This window comes from Bos grunniens, chromosome 7, assembly GCF_055505025.1.
Source record: "Bos grunniens cultivar Pamir isolate PY7600 chromosome 7, Bosgru_T2T1.0, whole genome shotgun sequence".
NCBI classification, from domain to species: Eukaryota; Metazoa; Chordata; class Mammalia; order Artiodactyla; family Bovidae; genus Bos; species Bos grunniens.
This window is the reverse complement of record NC_141171.1, coordinates 34764407-34790308: the sequence shown is the minus strand read 5'-3', so window position 1 is coordinate 34790308 and position 25902 is coordinate 34764407. Positions and strand designations below refer to the sequence as shown.

At 35.6% G+C, this 25902-nt stretch overlaps 1 protein-coding gene across 9 annotated transcripts in view; it reads left to right on the top strand.

The window, feature by feature from the left end:
- Window positions 1-265: 265 nt before the first annotated feature.
- Window positions 266-25902, top strand: part of DMXL1 (Dmx like 1) — a 125914-nt gene continuing 100277 nt past the window's right edge. For 8 of the 9 annotated variants that reach the window (XM_086410751.1, XM_086410749.1, XM_086410748.1 and 5 more), the window contains exons 1-5: window positions 266-1002; window positions 15131-15256; window positions 16939-17010; window positions 19985-20063; window positions 24036-24168. In XM_086410751.1, the coding sequence (XP_086266877.1) occupies window positions 916-1002; window positions 15131-15256; window positions 16939-17010; window positions 19985-20063; window positions 24036-24168 (497 nt within the window). In that variant the 5' untranslated portion in view covers window positions 266-915. Of the gene's footprint in view, window positions 1003-4704; window positions 4781-15130; window positions 15257-16938; window positions 17011-19984; window positions 20064-24035; window positions 24169-25902 lie in introns of all 9 variants that reach the window. The other variant, XM_086410750.1, reaches the window with a different exon arrangement.

The following is a 25902-nucleotide window of genomic DNA, read 5'->3' as shown; positions in this document are numbered from 1 at the left end:
GTCGGGCACGACTGAGCGATTTCACTTTCACTTTTCACTTTCATGCACTGGAGAAGGAGATGGCAACCCATTCCAGGATTCTTGCCTGGAGAATCCCAGGGACAGAGGAGCCTAGTGGGCTGCCGTCGATGGGGTCGCACAGAGTCGGACACGACTGAAGCGACTTGGCAGCAGTAGCAGCAGCAACCTTATCCAAGGCTCTTTATGTTTTTACTAGGCTCCTGACGTTGAACATTCAAACGCACAGCGTCCCTCACAAACCTTTAAGACATTGGTCTATCCTTAGCAGTGGGTGGAGCCTTAGATGGGCTAGAGCTCGGGATTGGCCAACATCTCCCTGGAAGAGGCGTTTTCCTCTTGCTGTTCTGTCAGCCGTGGTAAAAAAGTGATTCCTTTACTGCAGTATTCCTTTTCGCCCCGAGAATCTCGCGATATTTCGGCCAAAGGGACCTAGCGACGCGTAGGGAGCCGCCGAGGCCATTGGGGGTGGCGGGCATCGGAGCCTGCAAGGGCCAGGTCAGGTGGGGAGGGCGAGTGCGTGCTGCTTGCGACACTTGGGCTCGGTCCGGGCCAGCCACCCAGACCTCAGGGAAGTGTTGTGGACTGCGTGGCCCTCCTGGCCGGTGAGTCGGCCGGGGGTCGCGGCCGCTGGGTCGACCCAGAGCTTCACCTGGGCCCGCGTGGACTGTGACAGGTGCGCAGACGAGCGCGGCGCTCCGCCCGCTAGCTGGCCCGCCCCCTCCGGGCCTCACAGGCCGGGGCTCGGGATGAGCTGCGGGCCGCAGCTGAGCGGCTCTGGCTTCTGGCGCCTGTCGCTGCAGAACGGCCGCCGCCCGTGAAGGAAAGGGAGGGAAGCGACCGCTGACCCCGGGCATGAGCCGGACACGACGTCAGTTGCTGGACTGAGGCGCAGACATGAACCTGCACCAGGTGCTGACCGGGGCCGTGAATCCCGGCGATCACTGCTTCTCGGTGGGCAGCGTCGGCGACCAGCGCTTCACGGTGAGTGAGGGAGGCTCCCTCGTCGCCCGTGGTGAGTCCGCGCCCCTGAGTCAGCCGGTCTCGGCCCAGAGCAGCGGGCGGAGGCCCAGAAAACCTCGTCGCCCTTGCGGGGGTCCCCCACGTCCCACGGGGAGGTCCCCACTCTTTAGGGTCGGCAGACCTGGCCTTTGAGAACGGAGGCGGCAACAGCACTTTGGTCATTGAGCTACTTAATGTTTACAGAGACTACACTCGGAAGCTAGAATGTTTTGTAGGATATTTTTCAAGTTTTAATCTGACATCTTTGGGTTGGGGTGGTTTAACAATGTCGTTTCTGTGTAATGTGTGTGGGGGCTTTTTATTGTTCAAGTCCATAGGCTCTTAATTGTTAAGTTTAGAAATAGCTGGGATTAGTTTCATTTCTTCCTCTGAGTTAAAGTCAAGTTTTTGTAGTTATAAAGAGTGGGTGTCTTAAAAAAAAAAAAGTTAAAACAGTTACTAATTGTTTGCTGTCAACAATTAGCGCGTACAGTGCTTTTCATTTAGTTTTCTTTAAGTTCACTGGGAATAATTTTGGGAAGAGAAAACTATTTTTGTTAATGGTTCAGTCCTGCCATCCTTGCACTCAGTATTTGAGTGTAGAAGTCCTGGGAGACTTGTATTTATTTTAGATTGTTCGTATTAATTACCAAAAGTTGGATTACTGTTTTTCAGTAAAACTCCTCTTTCATTTCTAGTAGTTCCATGTTAAAGTTTAAATGGAAGTGTCGTATTTTTCATTTGTCTTCCCCAGATAGTGAAAGGAGGGCCCCAAACTTTTGCTTCTTACCAGAATATTGACATTTTCTTCCTTAACTATAATTTTTTAAAGAATTTTCTGTAGTTATTATAATGATTTCAAGCTTTAGATCAGTATTGCACATAATAGTCTATGTCTAAATATAGGGCTCATGATTTTTACTACAACTTGAATAGTTACTAAGCTATCTCTTAATAGTTGTGATTAAGTTACTTAATTTTGCATGTATAAATGAAGCAAACTGAACAGCTTAATAGATACCCCAGGTTTTCTTTTTATCCATTTTTGACTATTTTTTGTCATATTTGTCAGTCAATAAATAATAGAAAAGAACCCAGTAATCATTATTTAATATGGTGTAGTCACTTAGTACCTGAATTTGCTTTTAGTGCCAACCAAGTACTTTGCTTTTGAATAGTCTGTTCCTTCCCTGTAGAGTGACTCATATATGCCTTAAATTGCACTTGACACTAGGAATTTTAGGGATTCTAATTCTAAATGTTAACCTTGCTTCAGTGCTCAAAGGAGAGAGTGAACTCTGAGGGTGGTAGAGGGCCACCAGAGTCTCCCAGCAGTTGAACATTACTGTTGCTGTTCAGAAAATAAAGATCATCATAAGGAAATGTTTCTAATGGGAGATTTTTGGATGGTAACATTTCATTCTCTTGACATCTCCTAAAGTTATATGAATGCTCCTCTAATGTAAATTCTAACAACCTTATCTGAGAAGGCATTCAGAATCTATTAATATGTAAGCAGTGGTGTGAACTTCAAAGTATACAGTATGCTGACTTATTTATGCACCTAGATGGCCAAAGTGTTTGTAGAATTTTGGTGAATGCTTCTGTTATTTTAAAGGAGAGGTGAGTTAATGTGTCAAAGATGAGAAGAATGTCCTATGCCATCATGTAGCTTGCTGCTCAGGTTTACTGAATTTTAAAGTGTTTCCATAGACCAAGCTTTAATCACCTCCCACCAAGCCTCTTGTAGATTTCTCTCAGATCTCAGGAATCAGTGCAGTAAATAAGGTGAAAATAAACATTTTGTTGCTGTTATTTAGTATGAAGAGATCCCAGGTTTCTCTAATTCTGACGGTAGTTTATTAACAATCATCTTTTTTCCTTTGCAGCTAATCTACCCTGACTCTTTAACATTAAATTGATTTGTTATAAACTAGATTTCTTGCCTTCAGTCTTCTGGATACTATATACGTCTTAAATTTAATCTCTCTTGAAATTATCCTTTTTTCTAAAAAGTAGAACCTCTTGTTTACTCCTTGAATTTTGTTTTTAACCTCTTTTGATTTTGGCTTTTTTTTTTTTTCTTTTCATAGAAAGAGAACAAACATTAGATGGTATATGGTATGTGCAGACTAAAAATCTTTCCCTAAATTCCAGTTTTACTTCACCTAGGGACATGAAATCTTCCTCTTATAGGCCCACTTGAAGAATTATTTTGTTTCTCCTGTTAAATTATACCTTCTCTAAAGACAGATTTAATGTTTGTAATTCCTCTCTTCTCATGTTTGCAGATAACTTATTTGTTCTTATTTTAAAAGATTACAAGAGATGAGATCCTGTTTTCGGAATATAGCCTGACAGGCTTTAAATTGAAATAAAATTGAATGCCTTTTCTCATGGATTCTAGATTTTAAAATATGACATTTCCAATATAGTTAATATATATGAGACACTTTTTTTTGCTACTTAAACTGGCATCAAACTATTTTGATTTTTCTGTTAATAGGAAAACTTCCAGTAGGCAGTGACCGTGTCTGTTGCACTTTGAAGCACTTTATTTGCACTTTCATTATATTAGTAACCTGTTTTGCCTTGTGTATGTCTTCCAGAGTTTCATTGTGAGTGCCTAGAACAGTGATTGAAGTACTGGTGTCACCTAATACTAGTATCATTATCTGAATTCGATTTCCAACCTAGTCCTTACAGTTAGTTATATATCCATGGGGAAATTCTTTTACATCGTTTGAGTTTCTTTTTTTTTTTTCTTATCTGTAAAATGAGGCTAAGGAAGGCATATTCATAGGGTTGTTACATGAAAAACTGTTAAGTTCATTGCTTGCTACCTGTAAAACTCTTAAAAATGTCAGTTATTATAAAGGCTAAACTCATAGTGCCTAGATTGAATACTAATTAAATCGATGAATAATAGTAAAGAAATCTTACTGCTATATAGTTAAAAATTGCAGTTTTAAGAAATATTTTTAATCATTTAGATTTGAGTTCAAATAAAATACCTCAATTAAAGTTAAAAAAATTTTTTTCAATATCAGTTATTATGCATTTTACCCTAAATATCAGATGAACAAGCAGGAGAAATTTCAGGTATATTAGCAAAAATTCTTTAGTTTTTCTGTACTTACATGAATTCTTCCTTCATTCCTTTTTCCTTGTTAATTTCCTACAGTCTTTAGAGTGGAAGTATATGAGCACCTGGCCCTAATCTGTTGAAGACTTTTGTTTTTAGAAAAAAATATTTGTTTTTCATAGTTAAAAACAGGCATAGTTAGTTAGATCTGGTTTTCTAATATTTCTGTGCATGCTCGTGATATGTGCTTTAATATATAATAGATTATCTGTACTTAGAGTTGAAATTGTGTTTTTACTGAAATGGAAAGGGAGATAATTTTCAAGAGACAGATTGTGTTAATATTTAGGACTTCCTGTCTCTAGTTTGTAATTTAAATACCTTGGCTATATGAGGAATAGCAAACAAATAATAGCTCCAGACTCTTTTGTGTTGGACAACTCAGTGTTCCCAACCAAAGGGACCCAGATTAGAAGTCAAAAGACTGACTGCAGCTATCTGGATGTTGATAGAGAAATGGAGGCTGAATTAGCATTCTCCTTCAACTTTCTGTAATAGTAAGCATCCTTTAGTTTAAATTTTTGTTTTGTTCACTGTAGGGAAGCCTTTATAGGAAGTTCTTTTCTTGGAGAAGCATGTGAATGGAGAGAATACAGGAGCGGAAAGTTTGATAATGTATGTATCTGGAGAGAGAATGATTTTTGTGGTACTCATAGGCCATTAAAGGTAAAAATTAGACTTTAAATATTTGGTTTATTTTAAAATATTGTATTTTAAGTAGTATTAAGTAAAAAAAAAGTAAAGTCTCTCAGTCGTGTCCGACTCTTTGTGACCCCATGGACTGTAGCCTACCAGGCTCCTCTGTCCATGGGATTTTCCAGGCAAGAGTACTAGAGTGGGTTGCCATTTCCTTCTCCAGGGGATCTTCCCGACCCAGGGATCGAACCCCAGTCTCTACCATTGCAGACAGACGCTTTACCATCTGAGCCACCAGGGAAGTTGAATTCTTAATGTTGTGTTTTAATAAATGAGAATAATATTAATTACAATATGCCAGATATAAGTCATTTAACCAGGAAGTATACCAGGAAGAAATTCTTCTGATATGGTTGGTTAAAATAAAACAGTGAAAACAGGAAATCTAACTGTTATACAGAAATCACAGGATTTCCTTATTAGAATGCTGACTTGCAACCTTGTGTAATTTTTAAAATTTAGAATATTCGAGACGGTTGTCTGCCAAACTAAAAGTTAAAAATCATGTTTGTTGTATGCTAAATAGCATGCATATGAACTCAGTTTTTTCTTTGCACCTTGTTTAGCCTCAGTTAGTAATCGTGATATTACATGTGCCTAATAAAAGGATTTTCATTTGTCAATTTAATTTTCATTGCTTAGTAATAGGTTATTCTGATTACAGATCTTTTGATAGAAGCAGCTAGTGTATCAATTGTAATATATGCATATTACTTTTGAAACTTGGATAGCATGGCAGTTTATTTGATAAACCAGTTCTGTTCTTTTAATTATTGTTTTAATAATAATAGGGCAACTTGAAGTTTTTAGAACCATTTGTTTTGTAAAAAATCTATGAAACTGTAGATTTTGGTTTAAAATATTATGTATAGTATATTTAAAACCAGGTAGATTAGTAGAGATGGATTATTTTTAAATCATACATATACAATTTTGTTTATTTTTTCTTTAGTTTGTTAATGTGTGAATTATTAATACGTTAAGCTTTAAAAATTGAAGTATAGTTGATTTACAATATTGTGTTACTTTCAGGTTTACAGCAAAGTGATCTGGATTTATATATGTGTATATATTATGATTATTTTTCCATTATAGGCTATTATAAGACATTGAATATTATTCCCTGTATTAAATAGTAAATCCTTATTGCTTTTCTGTTTTCTGTTTAGTAGTTCATGTCTGTTAATCCCATCCTCCTATTTATCATTTGCCCCCTTCCCTTTTCCTTGCCTGGTGTGCTGTAATTCGTGGGGTCGCAAAGAGTCGGACACGACTGAGCGACTGAACTGAACTGAACTTTTCCTTTTGGTGACTCTAAGTTTGTTTTCTTCATCTGCGCGTCTGTTTCTGTTTTGTGTGTAGATTGATTTGTATAATTTTTTAAATTCCACATATGAATACTATCACACAATATTTGTCTTTTTTTCTCCCTGACTTCACTTAGTGTGGTATTCTCTAGATCCATTCATGTCGCTGCAAATGACAATATTTTATTCTTTTTATGATAAGTCCATTGTGTATATGTACCATGTCATCTTTATACATTTATCTGTTGATGGACACTTAGGTTGCTTCCATGTCTTGGCTGTTTAAATAATGCTGCTATGAACTTTGGGTGCAGAGCCCATTTTAAAGTTTGTTTTCCCAGTTTGGTTTGGTGTACTTAATGCTTATTAACTTGCCGTGTTGTGTAAACTCTAGTGATTGAATTAATTTTAATAATCTATTTAAAATATCCATAAGATGCGTCTATTTCAAGTGATTTTTGCATGATACCCAGTTTGGATTATCTGTACAGGTTCACCTCGCTCTGTTTTTTTTCCCCTAAGCGTTATTGAGATACAATTGGCATTAACATTGTGTAAATTTAAAGTATACAATGTTATGACTTGATACACATACATATTATAAACTATTTACCACAATGAGATTAGTTAACATATCCTGTACCACACATAATTACCACTTTGTTGTTAAGATGAAAACATTAAAGCTTTATTCTAATAGCAACTTTCAACTGTACAATATAGTATTGTTAGCCATAGTCACCCTGCTATACATTAGATTCCTGGAATTTACTCATCTTATGACTGAAAGTTTGTATCCTTTGACCAACGTCTCCCATTTTCCCACCCACAGCCCCTGGCAATCACCATTCAATTCTGTTAGTAAAATATTTCTATTAGTAAAACTGTTTTTAGATTCCACATATAAGTGGAATATATATGTACAGTATTTGTCTTTCTCTGACTTAGCATAATGCCTTCAAGGTTATCACAAGTGGCAGGGTTTTATTTTTTTGTGTGTAACCGAATAATATTCTTTTGTTTTTGTGTATGTGTATAAAACATATTTTTTTAAAATCCATTCATTCACTGATGGACACTTAGGCTGTTTCCATATCTTGGCTTTTATGAACAATGCTGGAATGAATATGGGAGTGCAGATATCTCTTATAGTGATTTCACCATCTTTGGACAAGTTGAATTGGTGGAACATATGGTGGTTTTGCTTTTAATTTTTTCAGGACTCTTCCATACTGTTTTTGTTTGCTTGCTTGTTTTTGTTTCTTTTGCCTGTGCAGTGTCTTCATTGCTGTGGGTGGGCTTTAGCTAGTTGCAGCGAGTGGGGACTACTCTCTAGCTGCAGTGCATGCGCTTCTCATTTCAGTGGCTTCTCATTGTGGATGTGGGCTCTAGCGTGCATGGGCTTCAGTAGTTGCAGCACGCAGTCTCAGTAGTTGTGGCGTTTGGACTCTAGAGTGTGGGCTTCAGTAGTTGTGGCCCATGGGCTCAGTAGTTGGGGCCCACAGGCTTAGTTGCTTTGTCACATGTGGAATCATGTGGGCCGGGGATTGAACGTGTGTTCCTGCATTGACAGGCAGATTCTTAACCCCTAGACCACCAAGGAAGTCCTCTTCCGTATTGTTTTTCACAGTGGCTATGCCAGTCTACATTCTCACCAAGAGTACACAAGGATTCCTTTTCTTCACATTTTTACCAACACTTATCTTTTATCTTTTTGATGATAGCATCCTAATGGGTGTGAAGTGATATCTCATCCAGTTTTGATTGGCATTTCCCTGATGATTAGTGATATTGAACGTCTTTTCATGTACCTATTGGTCATCAGTACATCTTCTTTGGAAAAATGTCTGTTGGAGTTCCCTGCCCATTTTTAATTGGATTGTGTTTGCTATTGAATTATGAGCTCTTTCTATATTTTAGATAATAACTTTTTATCAGATAAAGTTTGCAAATACTTTCTCCCATTTTGAAGGTTACCTTTTCATTTTGTTGATGGTTTCTTTTGCTGTGCAGAGAAGCCTTGCAGTTTAGTGTAGTCTTATTTATTACTGCTTTTATTGCTTGTGCTTTTGGTGTTCCATTAATCATCACTGATTGCCAAGGAGCTTTCCCCCTATGTTTTCTTCTAGGAGTTTTGTTTCCAGTTTTATTTTTCAAGTTTAAGTTTTTGATTCATTTTTGAGTTTATTTTTGTGTGTGATGTAAGACACGGGTTCAATTTCATTCTTTTGCACAGGGATGTCCAGTTTTCCCAGTGTCAACTTATTGAAGAAACTCTCTTTTCTCTATTGTATATTCTTGGCACCTTTGTCAACAATTAATTGACCATATATGTGTAGGTTATGTCTAGGCTTATGATTCTGTTCCTTAGGTCTCTGTGTCTGTTTTTATGCTGATACCATATTGTTTGGATTATTATAGTTTTGTAATATAGTTTGAAATCAGGAAATGTGATGATTCCAGCTTAGTTATTCCTTAAGATTGCTTTGGCTATTTGGGGTCTTTTGTGGTTCCATTGTGAATTTTAGGATTTTTTTTTTCCCCCTGTGTGAAAAATGCTACTGGAATTTTGATAGAAATTACATTGAATCTATAAATGGTTTTGTGTAGTATGGACATTGTAATGATATTAACTTTTCTAGTTCGAGAACAAAAGATGTCTTTTCATTTATTTGTGTAATCTTCAGTTTCTTTAATCTGTGTCTTGATAGTTTTCAGTGTCCAAGACTTTTCACCTGGTTAAAGTTTTTCTAAAGTATTTTATTCTTTTTGATGCTGTTATAGATTGGATTGTTTCCTTAATTTCTTTTTTGAATAGTCTATTGTTAGTGTACAGAAATGCAGTTATTTTCTTATGTTGATTTTGTGTTCTGCAACTTTGCTGACTTTGTTTATTAGTTCTAAAAGTTTTTTGGTAGAGACTTCAGGGTTTCTATATGTAGTATCTTGTATTCTGAGAACAGACAATATTATATCTTCCTTTCTGATTCAAATGCATTTTATTTCTGTTTCTTGCCTAATTACTCTGGCTGGGACTTCCAATATTAGGTTGAATAGAATTGGTAAGTGTGGGCATCCTTGTCTTGTTCCTGATCTTAGAGGAAAGCTTTTAGCTTTTTACCATTGACTGCATTAGCTGTGAGCTTGTCATATATGGCTTTTATGGAACCATCCTGCATCTCAGGGATAAATACAACTTGATTATGGTGCATGATCTTTTTAGTGTGCTATTGAAATCAGTCTTTTGCATCTGTTGAAGATTTTTGCATCTATATTCATCAGAGAAATTGGCCTGTAGTTTTCTTGTAGTGTCCTTGTATAGCTTTGGTATATGTAAAACTTTGGTGCCAAAGTTTTTTCCTTCTCAGTCTCCAAGGCTGAGAATATATTAGTCATATTCTGTGTTCATAAATTACTTAGTATTTTCCTGCCTTCTTTCTTTCAGTGTAGATGTAGTATTTGTTTGTAATGTAGTTAGTTCATTTGTTCCCCCCACCCATTCTGATTGCTTTATTTATGATGTTAATAAGTTTCAGAAATCATAACTAGCATCCATTGGTAGATGAATGAATAAAGAGGATGTGTGGGCGTATGGCTGTCTGGGGAGGCCTTACAAATAGCTGTGAAAAGAAGAGAAGAGAAAAGCAAAGGAGAAGAGGAAAGATATAAGCATCTTTGGCATGCTTTGGAACATCTGAATGCAGAGTTCCAGAGAATAGCAAGAAGAGATAAGAACGCCTTCCTCAGCGATCAATGCAAAGAAATAGAGGAACAACAAAATGGGAAAGACTAGAGATCTCTTCAAGAAAATTAGAGATACCAAGGGAACATTTCATGCAAAGATGGGCTCAATAAAAGACAAAAATGGTATGGACATAACAGAAGCAGATTAACAAGAGGAGGCAAGAATACACAGAAGAACTGTACAAAAAAGATCTTCACGACCCAGATAATCACGATGGTGTGATCACTCATCTAGAGCCAGATATCCTGGAATGTGAAGTCAAGTAGGCCTTAGAAAGCATCACTATGAACAAAGCTAGTGGAGGTGATGGAATTCCAGTTGAGCTATTCCAAATCCTGAAAGATGATGCTGTGAAAGTGCTGCACTCAGTATGCCAGCAAATTTGGAAAACTCAGCAGTGGCCACAGGACTGGAAATGGTCAGTTTTCATTCCAATCCCAAAGAAAGGCAATGCCAAAGAATGCTCAAACTACTGCACAATTGCACTCATCTCACACACTAGTAAAGTAATGCTCAAAATTCTCCAAGCCAGGCTTCAGCAATACGTGAACCGTAAATTTCCTGATGTTGAAGCTGGTTTTAGAAAAGGCAGAGGAACCAGAGATCAAATTGCCAACATCCGCTGGATCATGGAAAAAACAAAAGAGTTCCAGAAAAACATCTATTTCTGCTTTATTGACTATGCCAAAGCCTTTGACTGTGTGGATCACAATAAACTGTGGAAAATTCTGAAAGAGATGGGAATACCAGACCACCTGACCTGCCTCTTGAGAAACCTGTATGCAGATCAGGAAGCAACAGTTAGATCTGGACATGGAACCACAGACTGGTTCCAAATAGGAAAAGGAGTACGTCAGGGCTGTATATTATCACCCTGCTTATTTAACTTATATGCACAGTACATCATGAGAAACACTGGACTGGAAGAAACACAAGCTGGAATCAAGATTGCTGGGAGAAATATCAATAACCTCAGGTATGCAGATGACACCACCCTATGGCAGAAAGTGAAGAGGAACTCAAAAGCCTCTTGATGCAAGTGAAAGTGGAGAGTGAAAAAGTTGGCTTAAAGCTCAACATTCAGAAAACGAAGATCATGGCATCCGGCCCCATCACTTCATGGGAAATAGATGGGGAAACAGTGGAAACAGTGTCAGACTTTATTTTTTTGGGCTCCAAAATCACTGCAGATGGTGATTGCGGCCATGAAATTAAAAGACACTTACTCCTTGGAAGGAAAGTCATGACCAACCTAGATAGCATATTCAAAAGCAGAGACATCACTTTGCCAACAAAGGTCCGTCTAGTCAAGGCTATGGTTTTTCCAGTGGTCATGTATGAATGTGAGAGTTAGACTGTGAAGAAGGCTGAGCGCCGAAGAATTGATGTTTTTGAACTGTGGTGTTGGAGAAGACTCTTGAGAGTCCCTTGGACTGCAAGGAGATCCAACCAGTCCATTCTGACGGAGATCAGCCCTGGGATTTCTTTGGAGGGAATGATGCTAAAGCTGAAACTCCAGTACTTTGACCACCTCATGCAAAGAGTTGACTCATTGGAAAAGACTCTGATGCTGGGAGGGATTGGGGGCAGGAGGAAAAGGGGATGATAGAGGATGAGATGACTGGATGGCATCACTGACTCGATGGATGTGAGTCTGAGTGAACTCCGGGAGTTGGTGATGGACAGGGAGGTCTGGTGTGCTGCGATTCATGGGGTCGCAAAGAGTCGGACATGACTGAGCGACTGAACTGAACTGAACTGAACTGTAGATGTATGTGTGTATACATGTGTATATATACATCTTCTTCATTCATCTACCAGTGGATGCTGGTTATGATTTTTTAAATTATTAAATTTACTCATACATACATATGTACATGTATACACACACACATACACGTATGCATTCATTTTCGTCCATGTATGTGTACACACAATGCCTACACACACACACACACAATGGAATATTAATCATAAAAAAGAGTGAATTCTTGCCATTTGTGACGAAATACGTGGATCTAGAGGGTATTATGCTAAGTGAAGTAAGTCAGGCAAAGACAAGTCAGTCAGCCCTTTTCTACTTGTTTTTTTAGTTTTTCACTTAATACTATCTCCTAGAAATCACTCCAAGTCAGTTCATAGGTTTCTTCCTCATTCTTTTTATAGCTGTGTAATACTCCATTGTGCCTATGTCCTGTAGTTTATTCAACCAGTATTCTGTGCACAGCAGGATTTTTAAGGAGATACTTACATACTCTTGAAAATAATTGAGATACAGAACAAAATGCAAATATAGTTTGAATCTTTAATTCGTTTTATGTTTAATTAATTTCATTATCAAATAAACTATGCCACTGCTGCTAAGTCCCTTTAGTCGTGTCTGACTCTGTGCGACCCCATAGACAGCGACCCCATAGACCAGGCTCCCCCGTCCCTGGGATTCTCCAGGCAAGAACACTGGAGTACGTTGCCATTTCCTTCTCCAATGCATGAAAATGAAAAGACAAAGTGAAGTCGCTCAATCCTGCCGGACTCTTAGCAATCCCATGGACTGCAGCCTACCAGGCTCCTCTGTCCATGGGCCAGGCAAGAGTACTGGAGTGGGGTGCCATTGCCCCTCTCTGAAAATATAAAAATTAAAATTCTATAGTCAAGAAAATCAGATTTTTTTTTATTATAAAGCCCGAAGGATAATAGTCAACTCATGAAGTGTGGATTGCAGTTGGTTATATTCTTTTTTTGTTGTTTTTGTTTTTTCCATTTACCAGTTTATTGCCATCCACTAGTTGTAACTCTGAAAGAAGAAAGGGCAGACTGAATGAGAGAGATATTCTAAATGAAGATCAATAACATTTATTTGACTTAAAAATTTACCAAAATTGGGCTTCCCTGGTGACTCAGACAGTAAAGCATCTGTCTGTAATGCAGGAGTCCTGGGTTCGATCCCTGGGTTGGGAAGATCCCCTGGAGAAGGAAATGGCAACTCACTCTAGTACTCTTGCCTGGAAAATTCCGTGGATGGAGGAGCCTGGTAGGCTACAGTCCATGGGGTCGCAAAGAGTCAGACACGACTGAGCAACTTCACTGGTTACCAAAATTAGGAATAGATAGCTTTGCATCTTCTAGTACTATCACTAAGGAAAAGTTAACTGACAGGCTGTGATAATATAATACAGTAGCAGGAAAAAAGCAAGGGTAATCCAGGACTGGATAAGTCTTTGAATGATCATGGTTTATTTGTATTATGAGTTGGTGTCTGTCTGTTGGGTAGGTATCTATTTCTGAGATAACTTTGCATTTATCAAGTCTGAAGGTATTCAGTACTTGTTTTAAACATTAATTAATTAAGCAATAATTTTGTGAGGTACTTCAGGATTAATGTAGACTTGATTCAGGAAAATTTAGTCATGATTGACAAAAACAGGTGCAACACAACATCTAAAAGTAGATAGATAATAGCAGTACATGAAAAGAAGGCAGAGGTTATGAACACATTAAAATGTGTGTGTGTGTGTGTGTGTATATATATATATATATATTCTGGCTAATGGAAATTGAAAAAAATTTGTGTTGTGAGAAGAAAATCTAAATTGTAAACACTCTGCATTTAATATAATACTTTGGTAAACAGTGACAGTATTTTATCAAAATTTAAAATTCAGGAGAAAATCAGTTTCTAAAATATTAAAGTATTTTAGAGGCTCATTAATAAAAAGTTTTCTTAAATTGCTTTTTGGAATTTATTCTTGAGGATAATCTTGAGACAAGCCTTGTGATCCTGTCGTGGGTATTTACGCAGAGGTGAGCAGACCATCATGAGGTTTTTTGTTTGTTTTCTGAGCCAGTTTTTTCCACTATGTGACACTAGTAGAACCACACTTGATTTCTCTTAATTCTTTTTAGGAAGATCTCAGGCAAGCATGCTTAACTAAGGAAGTTCCTGTGCTACCACTGAAAGAGCACTAGAACAGAAGTCAAAATCAAGCCCACTCTGCCACTCTAGAAGCTGTCAGCCAGTTTAGGCCCAATTTTTTTGATAAATTTGAGCAGATTTATTTGTATGTTCTCTCAAATCCGTTTTCTAAAATTTTTTGTAGCTTATACAGAACCATTTTGGCCTTCGTAGGATTTATGGTCATGAAGTATATATATTAAGTATAATATTTTTTGCATTAAGTAAATTGTATGTATATGTGCAAAAGAGATGAGAAAGTAAAGAATTACTGAGATTTTCAGAATTTACCAGGATGGAAAACAGTTTGTGATGGATGTTTTATTTTCAGAGTTATGCTGCATATAAATTCTAGGATGACAGTCATGTGCTCTTAAATGGAAGAAACTTTTTGTGATCTAAGATCAGAGAACAAGATGAACTTGAACCCTACCTTTTTGTCATGGACTTGAACTTGTAGTGATGGAAATGGATAACAAGCAAGATATTTACAAATTGTGGTATATGCTATGAAGAAAGGGAGGAAGAATATGCTAGAGGAAAGGGAGCAAGAATATGAGTATATTCAGGACAGGGAGGCCTGGCGTGCTGCAATTCATGGGGTCGCAAAGAGTCGGACACGAATGAGTGACTGAACTGAACTGAGACTTGAATGTTGAAAAGAAGTTAGACAAACACCAGACAGGTAGAAGCAAGGTAAACCACCCTGAGGTGGAAAAAGATTGATATGCCCAAGGAACAGAAAAAAGAGTAATATAGGGGCAGGAGCCATTTGAAGGGATGAAAGAGTAGCTTGAGATGGATTTGGGAAATTAGGACAATCATTTAGCACATTGACAAAGGTAAGTTGAGATTTTGTTCCAAGTCCAATGAGGAAAATATTGAAGGGACTTAATCAGGGAAAATTACTTGGTGTAATAAACATTTTTAAAAGATGACTTTTGTCTTTGTGTGGAAAGGAGTTATAGAGGGAAGCAAGAATGGAAGTGATCAGTGTATAAGCAATCATGCAGGAGAGAGATTATGGTCGTTTAGATAAGTGCAGTAGCATTCAATCAAAATGGAAGAAATGAAAGGAATTGGTATATATTTTGCAGATAGGACTGACTGATGGGTCTGTATATGGGAGGTAAGGGAAATATTCTCAAATAATAAAGATTTAAAAAAATATATAATATTTAATACCAGTGTTTTATATGATAAAATATTTTGTTGACAATTTTATCATTTTTATTTTATTTTGTTCTTTTTTGTTTTGTTTTTAGGCTTATGCATCTGGATGTGACATTGTTATACTGGGAAGTGATTTTGAAAGACTGCAAATAATCCCAGGAGCTAAACATGGAAATATTCAAGTAGGATGTGTAGATTGTTCAATGCAACAAGGCAAGGTTTGTAATCTTGAGATTTACAAATATGAGATTTGTTTTGAGTATGGTTTTTGTCAGTATAGTCTCTGAAGTATCATTTCTTGTTGAATTAGAGACTTACTGTGTTTCCAAGACAATGTAGCTACAGATTTCTTTGTCTCTCTAGATGTACCCTAAAGAACAAAATTCGTGACTTAAATGTATCTTAGAGACTGTCAGGAATTATATTCTTGTATAATCTTGAAATATAGCATAATTTTCTCCATGAGTTGACAGATATAATATTTATTGCCTGTAGAGTCGATGTAAAGCTTACTTATTTCAAAATTTATTGGACTGAAGGAAAGGAATAACAGTAAACTTCAGTCTATTTAGAAATAAACTCCTGAAAAGAAATTATTGTTAGAGTCCTACTTTGTCTTTAAACAGGTAGTTATCTCCTTGTAACTTTGGGATAAACTTTGTAAAAAAAATCAACATATAAACGCTATAATTTTTTAAGTTTAAATTTTAGAAGGAAGTGCTTCTTGATACGATAGGCATCAATATTTTATCATTACTGTTTTTATCTTTGTAGTACTACCAGATTAGTTTTCCTAAGAAAATTTGTCTGCATTTTACTTGTTATTCATTTGCTTTAAACTGTTCTTAGATTCCCATTACTCTAGAAAAGTTTAAGTTGTTCACCTTGGTTTGAGACTTTCTTTAGCCCACTCACACCTACCTTTTTGGCCTCGTGTTCATTATTCTGTTTCTGGCTGGGCTGATGGTCAGTCACCTCCCAACATACTTTACTTCTTTTAGTATTTACACTTGTATTCATACTGTGCCCTATTTCTAAAATTGAACACTCACTGCAGTTTGAAATCCTAGCCACACATAAAGGCACAAACTAAACACTCCTGGATGAACTCAGTGTAGATGATTTCTGTATTCTCAGAACGCCTAAGAAAAATATCTTAAAAATATAAAAATATCCACTCCCATATGTATGTTATATCCTCATTTCTTACTCTTCTTCACTAGGTTGTATGTTCTTATTTCTATTCCTGATCATTCATTCTGTCTATATATCTGATTTCTGATGTTTTAGTATTCTTCATTTTTGACTCACTCAGGCTGCAGTTGTAGCTACTTCATAAAACAAAGCCAGCAAGGTTTATTTTTCATTAAGGGGTACATTTTAAAGATACTCAAATAGAATATTGAAAAAGTATACTTCTTAAAGAGTTCACAAAGGAATAGATTTAAGTTTTATCTCCAATAATTTAAATATACACTGACAGAATTGTGAACTTTCGAGGACAGATAACCTAAAAACTGATTTTTAAGTCATCAAATTCCATAAGGAATACATTAATACATTTTCTTATGTGAGGAAGGGAATTAACATTTAGCGTCTTTACCAGATGCTTTACAGATGTTACTTCAACCCTCAATTCTACTAGGAAGATAATGTAATACATATTGTAAATATAGATAGGGAAACTGAGGTTCAAAGAGATTACCTTGCTGGTATACAGTAAGTGACAGTGCTGGGCTTCTGACCCAGATATGGTAACCCCAAAACTGACATTCTCAAGTATTGCTGAAAGAAATTTTGTGTTGAGTATTTTGTAAGTTATACTATTCATTTCCTTTGCTCTTTTGATTCATAAGTAACAACATATTTATAAGTTTTCTTTGTTTTTTCTTTTTAAAAGATTGCAGCATCCTATGGAAATGTTATTTCTGTTTTTGAACCAGTTAACCTACCGAAGCAAAAGAAAAATTTGGTCAGTAATTTATCTTTTTCTATTAGAAATGGAAATGTGTATTAAAAGATAACACTTTTAAGACTACAAAATTAGAGTGATTGTCACATAAATCAGTATAAATTGTACACTGTAAATAAAGACAACATGCTAAATGCCACTTCTTCTTTAAAATGTGTAAATGTTTCATTAAAGTAGAATTAAACTAAATTGTGCTTACTGAATTATCTTGAAATGCCTTTTTTCCCCGTCTGTCATTTTTTTCTTTTATTAAGTATTTGAAGAGTCAACAACTTGAAATTTGTCAATTACTTTATTAATAGTGGCAAATATCATTGTCCAGTCATATGTGGTACTTATTTTTGTTTCTGTGATCTTCTTTCGTATAGCTTTTTTCTTTGTATATTTTGTTCTTAAAGTGACATGTTTTGATTGCAAAATCTTAACATACCCCTTGGACTTAATTTCTTGCCCTTATTAAATCATGTAATAATTGTTAGTGGGTCAGTGAATGTTTTTTCTTTATAAGGAATCTATATTCAGGAATAGTTCTGAAAGTTGCTTAAAACAATAGTTTATAAATATTGAGGTTATGTAGTAGATTTTTTGTGTTTTGATACTCTTAAATATAGCAGACCAGGGTATTTTACCCATCTCTACTGAAGGTTAAACTACTGATTTTAAGTGAAACAGGATCAGCATAGTGTGGTCTAAAGACCATTGTAGTAGGAGTCATAGAAATGGTTTATTTATCTGCTGCTCTTTAGCTGTTTGATATTAGGCAAGTCAGCCTTAAGCGGCTCTTTGCTCAATTCCAAAATTGTTTAACATCTATTTATTCTTGATTTCAAAGACTGGAAATGTGTTAAATGTGAAAAATTAAACAATGTGTTAATAATAGATTCATCTTATGTATCCTTTGATAGTTTTCATTTCATTTTCACTTAGCTTATTAATATCTTACAAATTCCCTCTGACTTAGTTGGACAGCTGTTATTTCTTTTTTATAAATAAGGCAGCAGAGGTTCAAAAATATGTGACTTGAGCAATGAAACAGCAGTTGAGCCAGAGATCTAAGAGTGAAACTAGTTGTCTTGATCCCTCGGTGTGAACATTCTTTTTCCTTACCTTGTGTTAATGAAAAATATTTTCTCTAGGTTAATTGATGTCCATTTAAAACTTTCATGGAAGGAGAATCCACACTTCTCTCATTTCTGTTTGTGTTTATATTATTATCTATGAATCCAGTGTTAGAGGCTCTCATACCCTTAGGAATTAGTAGTTGATAGTACTAAAAACATATTTTATAGGTGGTTGTTCCTTCTAAAACACTGTATTCCAAATACTAGTCAATAAATATTTGTTGAATGAAATAACTGACTTTAAAAAATCAGTTTGTTATGTTAAAATGCCTTTATTAATAAAAGTAGAATTGAGAATTTCAGTTATAACTCTTATAATTGTTTAATATAATAGTCTGAAAAATTCAATAAGAAGAGGCTGGTTTATTGGTAGCAGCACTGAGTTTGCAGAGAGGGCAGGGAAAAAAGCCTGATGAGTAAAGGGAAAACTGGATCAAGTGGAAAAATTATTAACTTGAAAGATGCTCAGAATCTTTAATTCCAAGATATAGTATCAGAGAATCTTTAGAGCCTCATAAAAATATTATTTTATTTGTACATTCTGGAATATTCTGTCAAGATGGTAGTTTTTCACAAGAGGTGCACTTCAGAATCACTAGTTGATAGTGTGTCCAGGCCCTGCTCTGGGGAATTGTAAATCTGTACCTGTGGGACTGCCTACGTACTTGTTCATCTAGTTGTAGAGGAAGTCTTCTGATGATTGAGAGCCATTTCTGCAAAATGTGCTTAGTTGCTCAGTTGTGTCTGACTCTCTGTGACCCCATGGACTGTAGCCCGCGAGGCTTCTCTGTCCATGGTGATTCTCCAGGCAAGAATACTGGAGTGGGTTGCCATGCCCTCTTCCAGGGGATCTTCCCAACCCAGGGATTGAATCCAGGTCTCCAGCTTCACAGGCGAATTCTTTACCATCTGAACCACCAGGGAAGCCCATATAGTGTTTCATAAAAGCGTATTCAGCAGGTCACCTGTATCAAAATCACTTGGAGATGTTGGTTTAAAGTACAGATTTCTGTGCCCAGTCCAGGACCTTTTGAATCTCAACATTTGGGCATGGGTCTTGAGAGTGTGAGTTTTTAGTAAACATTTCACATTATTTTCATACCAAAGTATGGGAACCACTACACTCAGAGAGTGTTTATGGGTCTCAATCTATTAGAGGTTAGAGAAGTCAACTTAGTAGGCCACAACCTGACTTTATAAGAAAATGAAAAAGAATAGAAATGTTAGAGTTCATCACATGTATTAAGAGTAAACTTAGATTACATTTATGTGTATGCATATATGTATTCTGGGTTACAGTGCAATGTGTATTTCTTACTGATTTGCATGTTAAAAAAGTTTGAAAAATACTGCTGTAAGGGATGAAAAGCCTTTATATTTATATAAGAGGGGTGTTAACATCTCTTATTCTGAATCTTCACACTTACCACGTGCCCTCAGGTGAAGGTGAAACAGTAAAAGAGGAGGGATCTTCAAATAGCAGAGACACAGGCATATTTAAAATTAAACCTTTGTAGCTATAATAATAATAATAAAGTAATAATAGTAACTTTAAAAGTTTGAGGTTAATACGTATATTGTCCTAGTGGCAGATACTTATTGATTGTCTAAATATAGTAAAGACAGACTTTTGGACCTTCCAGGAATGGATATGCTCTCATTGATCTCCATCACATGCTCTTTATTTTTCTTGACTAGACTGAACATTTTATTCTCTTCAAATATGACTCAGTGCTCAATTATACCTCAAAAAATGAGTACATGTATTATTAAAAATAATTAGTGTCAGTGTATACATTTGACAGAGAAGATGCCGATAATAGACTAAATGACCTTTTTTTTTCAAATTTTAGGAATTATATAGTCAGTGGCAGAAAAGTGGCCAATTTTTTCTGGACTCCATAGCACACAATATAACTTGGGATCCTGCAGGTAAGAAAAGAAGGATTAACTGAAATAAAACTTGTCTAGGCTATTGCTTGTTTTTACTTTCATGTATTTCAGTTCTGCTTTATGTGAAATGATAGAGAACCCAAAAGTAAGTAAAACAAGTTGTGCAGTTTTAGAGCTTATACTGAAATGAGGAAACATGCACCATAATAGTGTCCAGCTGTTGTAGGAATATGTTGTTTTGGGAAGCAGACACTAATTGTCTTTGAAGAATCAAAATTTCATTGAAGGGGAGCCTTTTAACATGAGAGTAGATGGACTTTGATAGTGAGGGTGGGGATAGGTTGAAAGTGAAAGTGTTAGTCAGTTTTGTGTCCAGATTCTTTGTGACCCCGTGGTCTGTAGCCTGCCAAGCTCCTCTGTCCATGGAATTCCCCAGGCAAGAATACCAAAGTGGGTAGCCATTCCCTCCTTCAGGGGATCTTTCTGACCCAGTCAAAACTCTGGTCTCCTGCATTGCAGGCAGATTCTTTACCATCTGAGCCACCAGGGAGCGGGGATGGGTTGAGGATGGAAATAAACAAGTGAATTCTAAGGAGAGATAATGTGTATATGTATGTATTATCTATTTCTGCATTAAAAAATAGTCCTAAAACAATTTTTACCAGTTTACCAGAGTGAGCAAAGAAATAGAGAAAGAAAGCATAGGATATGTTCTGATACTGGTTAGTACTTCACTGAGACTGGAGTGAGTTTGGTGAAGAGATAAGAATACAGCAGATGGAAAGCCTTTACAGTCATGTAAATAATTAAATAACTTAATTCTTTTAAATTGTATAAAATGTATAGGTTTTTGAAAGTGGCTAGTGGCAAAATAAGATTTATGATTTTGCCCGATTTTTCTGGTAGCAGTGTCTTAGAATGATCAGAGACAAGAGGAACAGGAAGGTAAATATTGTATTTTAATTACCTTTGAAAAGTGCATTCACAGTAGTCTGAATGAGAAATAACTTGTTTCAGTGCCTTTATCATTGTAGGTGCTCAGTTCATATCGAGTGACTGATGAGAGGAATACACAGATATGAGATGCAGTTATGTATAGTAGATAAAATGGCTGAGGAAAAAATGTTAATTTAGAATACAAAGTTCAGAACCTTGCGAAATTGTTTTAGAAGATAAAGAGATTACTTCAGATTTTAAAAATTCACAATGTTTTAAAATATTTTCTCTCATGAGCTTGATGCTTGTTGCTAGCTGGCATCTTCCATGTGTATTTTATGCGTACAGTGAGAAGAGTAAAAATTTAACCTGGATTCAAATTTGGCATTTAGTAAGGCACTTTGTATTTAACTCTACTATGTCCAGTTTATGCCTGTTGTTCTCATATAATTATTAATAGTGTTACCTTTTATTTTCACAAGTGTTCCTGTTTGGATGATAAATTATATGGTTATTCTATGATAACACTACAATTTATTGTAATTATTTATTATTTTTTTAGACAAGGTCTTAGATTCTGTTTTATTCTGTAATTTATCTGGGGCCCGTCATATATTAAACTGTCAATAAATGTTTATATATATGACTAGAAGTTTTGTGATCATGAGCAGATTACTTAACCTATCAAGAATGGTTAACTATGAATGTACTTGATGCTTTCTGTAAAAAGGTATTTTAGTACTTACCTATAAAAAATATTGTTAGCAAGTGAACTGGATACTTGAAGTCTCTTATGAATAACTATAATAAAAACAATTTTTATTTGAAGTGAGTGTTCTTTAGTAATGACTTGGTAGTTGCTTGGAATTTCTGTAACTGTGGTCTGTAAGTACTAATGCTTCAGATTCAGAAGGTAGTATTGATATTATTATTGATATTGATAGTATTTTAGTTCCTTTGAAATTATCATTACAGAGTTCTATTAGAAGGTAACTACTTATTTTCTTAACATATCTGCTACTGACTTGCCAATAGTTCATGACGATTATCTTTTAAATCATGATTTAGTTAAAATTCACAGAAAATTTTATTATTTTTCTTTTTATAATCAAAAGTTTAAAATTTAGAGGTTTTGGTTCAGAAATGGGTTATTATTATAATATATATTTGGGAGCTATTATTTTTTCAGATGAACTTTATAACTATTTATAAACAGATTTAGAATATATTAAGTGAAAATTAGTATTTTAGTTTTTCTTTTTTAATTTATATTTATTTTAATTGGAGGCTAATTACTTTACAATATTGTATTGGTTTTGCCATACATCAACATGAATCCGCTAGGATGAATATACCTTATTAGTATATGCCAGGCATTGGATATAAAGAATATTTTTCAAGTGATGCTAGTAAACTGACTATTACCTTTGTATTGCTACCAGACCCACCATTGCATCTTGCTAAAATCCTAAGATTTACTATTTTAGACTTAACGCTTTCTTTTTCCCTCCTGTGATAGCCATACCTTTGCCCTTTCTGTTCAAATCAATGTATTATACTATACCCTACCTACTTTTGTTTCATTCTGTAACTAAGGTGAATTATTTTGCATTCTATATTAATTTCTTAATTTGGGGGGATACCTTAATTTCGCTCTTAGTTTATGTTAAAGAAAACTTATCAAAGTTGAATTCACAGATACTGAGAAGTCAGGTAGTGGTTGGAGAGGTGTGGGGTTGGGGAGAGTAGATAAAATAGGTGAAGGTTATGAGTTATGAAATAAATCCTCGTATGTAATGCATGACATGGCAACTATGCTTAATTCTGTACTGTGTATTTGAACCATTGCAGAGAAAGAGTAAATCTTAAAAGTTCTCATCACAAGAAAAAAATATTGTAACCATATGTGTTGATGAATGTTAACTAGACTTACTGTGGTAGTCATTTCACACTATATACAAATATTGAATCATTGTGTTACAAACTGAAAGTAATATAATGGTACATGTCAATTATATCTCAGCAAAAAAAGAACAGGTATGTTTGTTGGTAAGCTCAACAGTGGAATAATAACCATATTTAAATGGAATGTCTTGTTAGTTCTGTCTGGGTGGTTTTTATCCATCTATGAGACGTTCCACCTAATTGCTCCTATTTATTGAGCTTCTGCTAAGTGCCTAGCCTGTGCCAGATACATTATATATATAATAGCTAATTCTTAGAACAACTCTACACAAATTTCTAATTTTATAGGTGAGAAAACTGAGGCTCAGAGGTTGCCCAACTTGACCAAATTCACATAGCTAATTAAGTAACTTACTTGGCATTTAGACACAGGGATTTCCTATCTAAAGTCAGTGAAAGTATGGTGAAAATTATGGGTTATCTCTAGAAAAATGCACATAGTATACCTATACTTTTGCATGTATGTTATTGGAGGAGGTTTATATGCCTCTTCACGTCTATCTATTGACACCCCTCCCAGCTGAGACCCCTTGTTGTAGAATACAGATCCACTCCGCAAACTATCCCTCCATATAAAATCTTCTAACTCCCAGCTGCTTGTAACAAACTAAACTCCTTACAAACCTCAAAAATGCTTCACAATATGATGGCTTTTTTTCCCCCCCAACCTTACTTCTTTTCTTAGGTCTACTATGTGCTTTATCCCTTAACCATAAGGAGATTATGAAGCATTCTCTGGAATATAGGAACTCACATATTTCCATGCTTATGCTCATAATATTTCTCTACTGGAATGTGAACCCAGCATGAAAAAGGACAGTGTCTCATTTGTCATTGTATTGCCAGTGCCTAGCACAGTGCCTGTTAGAAAGATGATGCTCATTAAATGTTTGTTGAAGGAGAGATTACAAGATCTGTTCTGCTTTCTGTCTAAGCTTCTTCAACAAAGTTAAAATATAGCTTTACTCCCTCATAACCCAAATCTCTTTTTATTTGACTTTTTAAAAAAGTTGTATTCTTTACAGTATTATATGAAACTCCTGAGCATGTAACTTAAGTCACTAATTAAATACCTAAATAATTATTGGTGGATGATACATATTTTTTCAGGTAATCGTCTTTTAACTGGTTCCAGCTGTTTGCAACTCTGGTCCAATAATAACTTGGAGAAGCCAGCTGAAGATGGAAATCCAGATAAAACAGATCTTAACTTTGGGGATTGGAGATGCATTTGGCAGTGCAAGTAAGCAATTAGTTAGGGGGTTAAACGAATAAATCTATTTCATATGGTCTTATGATATAAATGCATTTTCGTTTGTATAAAAGCATACTAACATAAAAAGTATTGATTTTTTTTATAATTGTGACATACCTTTTCTTATATATAGAACAGTCACCATTTCCCATGCTCTGCAGATCCTTTTTTTTTTTTAAGTTGTTGAATAAAACGCATAGGAAGAAACAGAAGTGTGTAAGGCCCATAAGAGCATTCTAAATTATACAAAAGGAAGACAAAGATACCTTTCATAGTTTTGACTGAATTTTCCCATTGTGAAGAAGTATATTTTTCCCAAATTAATCTATATGTTGAATAATCACTCTTATCAAAATCTTATTGGAATTTCTACTTGTGAGTGGAGTTCAAAATATTAAAAGGACACATACGGCAAGAAAAGGAAAATTCTGAAAGAAAAGAATGAAGACATAGAGTATAGTAAAACTAATTCTAAAGCTACAACAGATCAAGCCATTTGTTGTTGATACAGGAATGGATAGATTAGGGTCCAGGGTTAGACCCAAGTACACAGAGATTCAGTATGTAAGGTGGCATTTTACATCAAGAAGGCAGCTTACTAGCTCTGTGGAGGAGAAAGCAAAGTTAGAATCTCCTTCATACTTGGCACTAAAACAAATTTAAAAGGAAGAAAAAATAATATGTATACAACAACAAAAATTTAGATGAAAATACCAGTAAATTTTCATATTTTAATACTGCCATATCAGGTATGATAGCAACTAGCCACATCTCACTTGAGCACTTGAAATATGGCTAGACTGAATTGACATGTCCTAAAAGTATAAAATACACACTGGATTTCAAAAGTTTTAAGCAAAAGAATGTGAAAGTCTAAGTTTTAGTTGATTACATACTGAAATGATAATGTTTTTGATATATTGGATTCAGTTCAGTTCAGTCGCTCAGTCATGTCCGACTCTTTGCGACCCAGTATCTCAGCACGCCAGGCCTCCCTGTCCATCACCAACTCCTGGAGTTCACTCAGACTCACGTCCATCGAGTCAGTGATGCCATCCAGCCATCTCATCCTCTGTCGTCCCCTTCTCCTCCTGCCCCCAATGCCTCCCAGCATCAGTCTTTTCCAATGAGTCAGCTCTTTGCATGAGGTGGCCAAAGTACTGGAGTTTAAAATATAATTAATTTCACCTGTTTCTTTTTGCCTTTTTTAAATGTCACTATTGGGAAATTAAAAATTGTATATTGGGCTATTAGTTGTCATTTGTGTGCTATCACTATTGGATGACAAATGCTATTTTAGAGTTGTGGAAATTTTTCTAAGTATGACACAACAGCTAAAAACTGAAAAGAAAGAAAAGGAAAAAATTAATAGTTTTGGGTATCAATAAAAATCTTTTGTGAAGCAAAAAGATTGTAAGGAAAAAAACCCAAAAACTCAATGGGAAATATATGCAATTTTGGGTTAACGCTATTTTTAAAAGGAGGTTTTAAAAATTAATTCAACGGCAGTAGATATTTCAGAAGTAAACAAATGGACAAAGAGAAAAATGTTTCAAGAAAAATTTTTGAAGTATTATATGTGAATAATGAGCAGCATATTGAGTTGACTTACCTCCCTCAAAAATCACAAAATGCAAAATATCCATAAAGAAAAGAATGAATAAAATCTATTACTAGTGAGTGAGTAGAGAAAAGGTACTCTAATATATACTGTTAATAAGA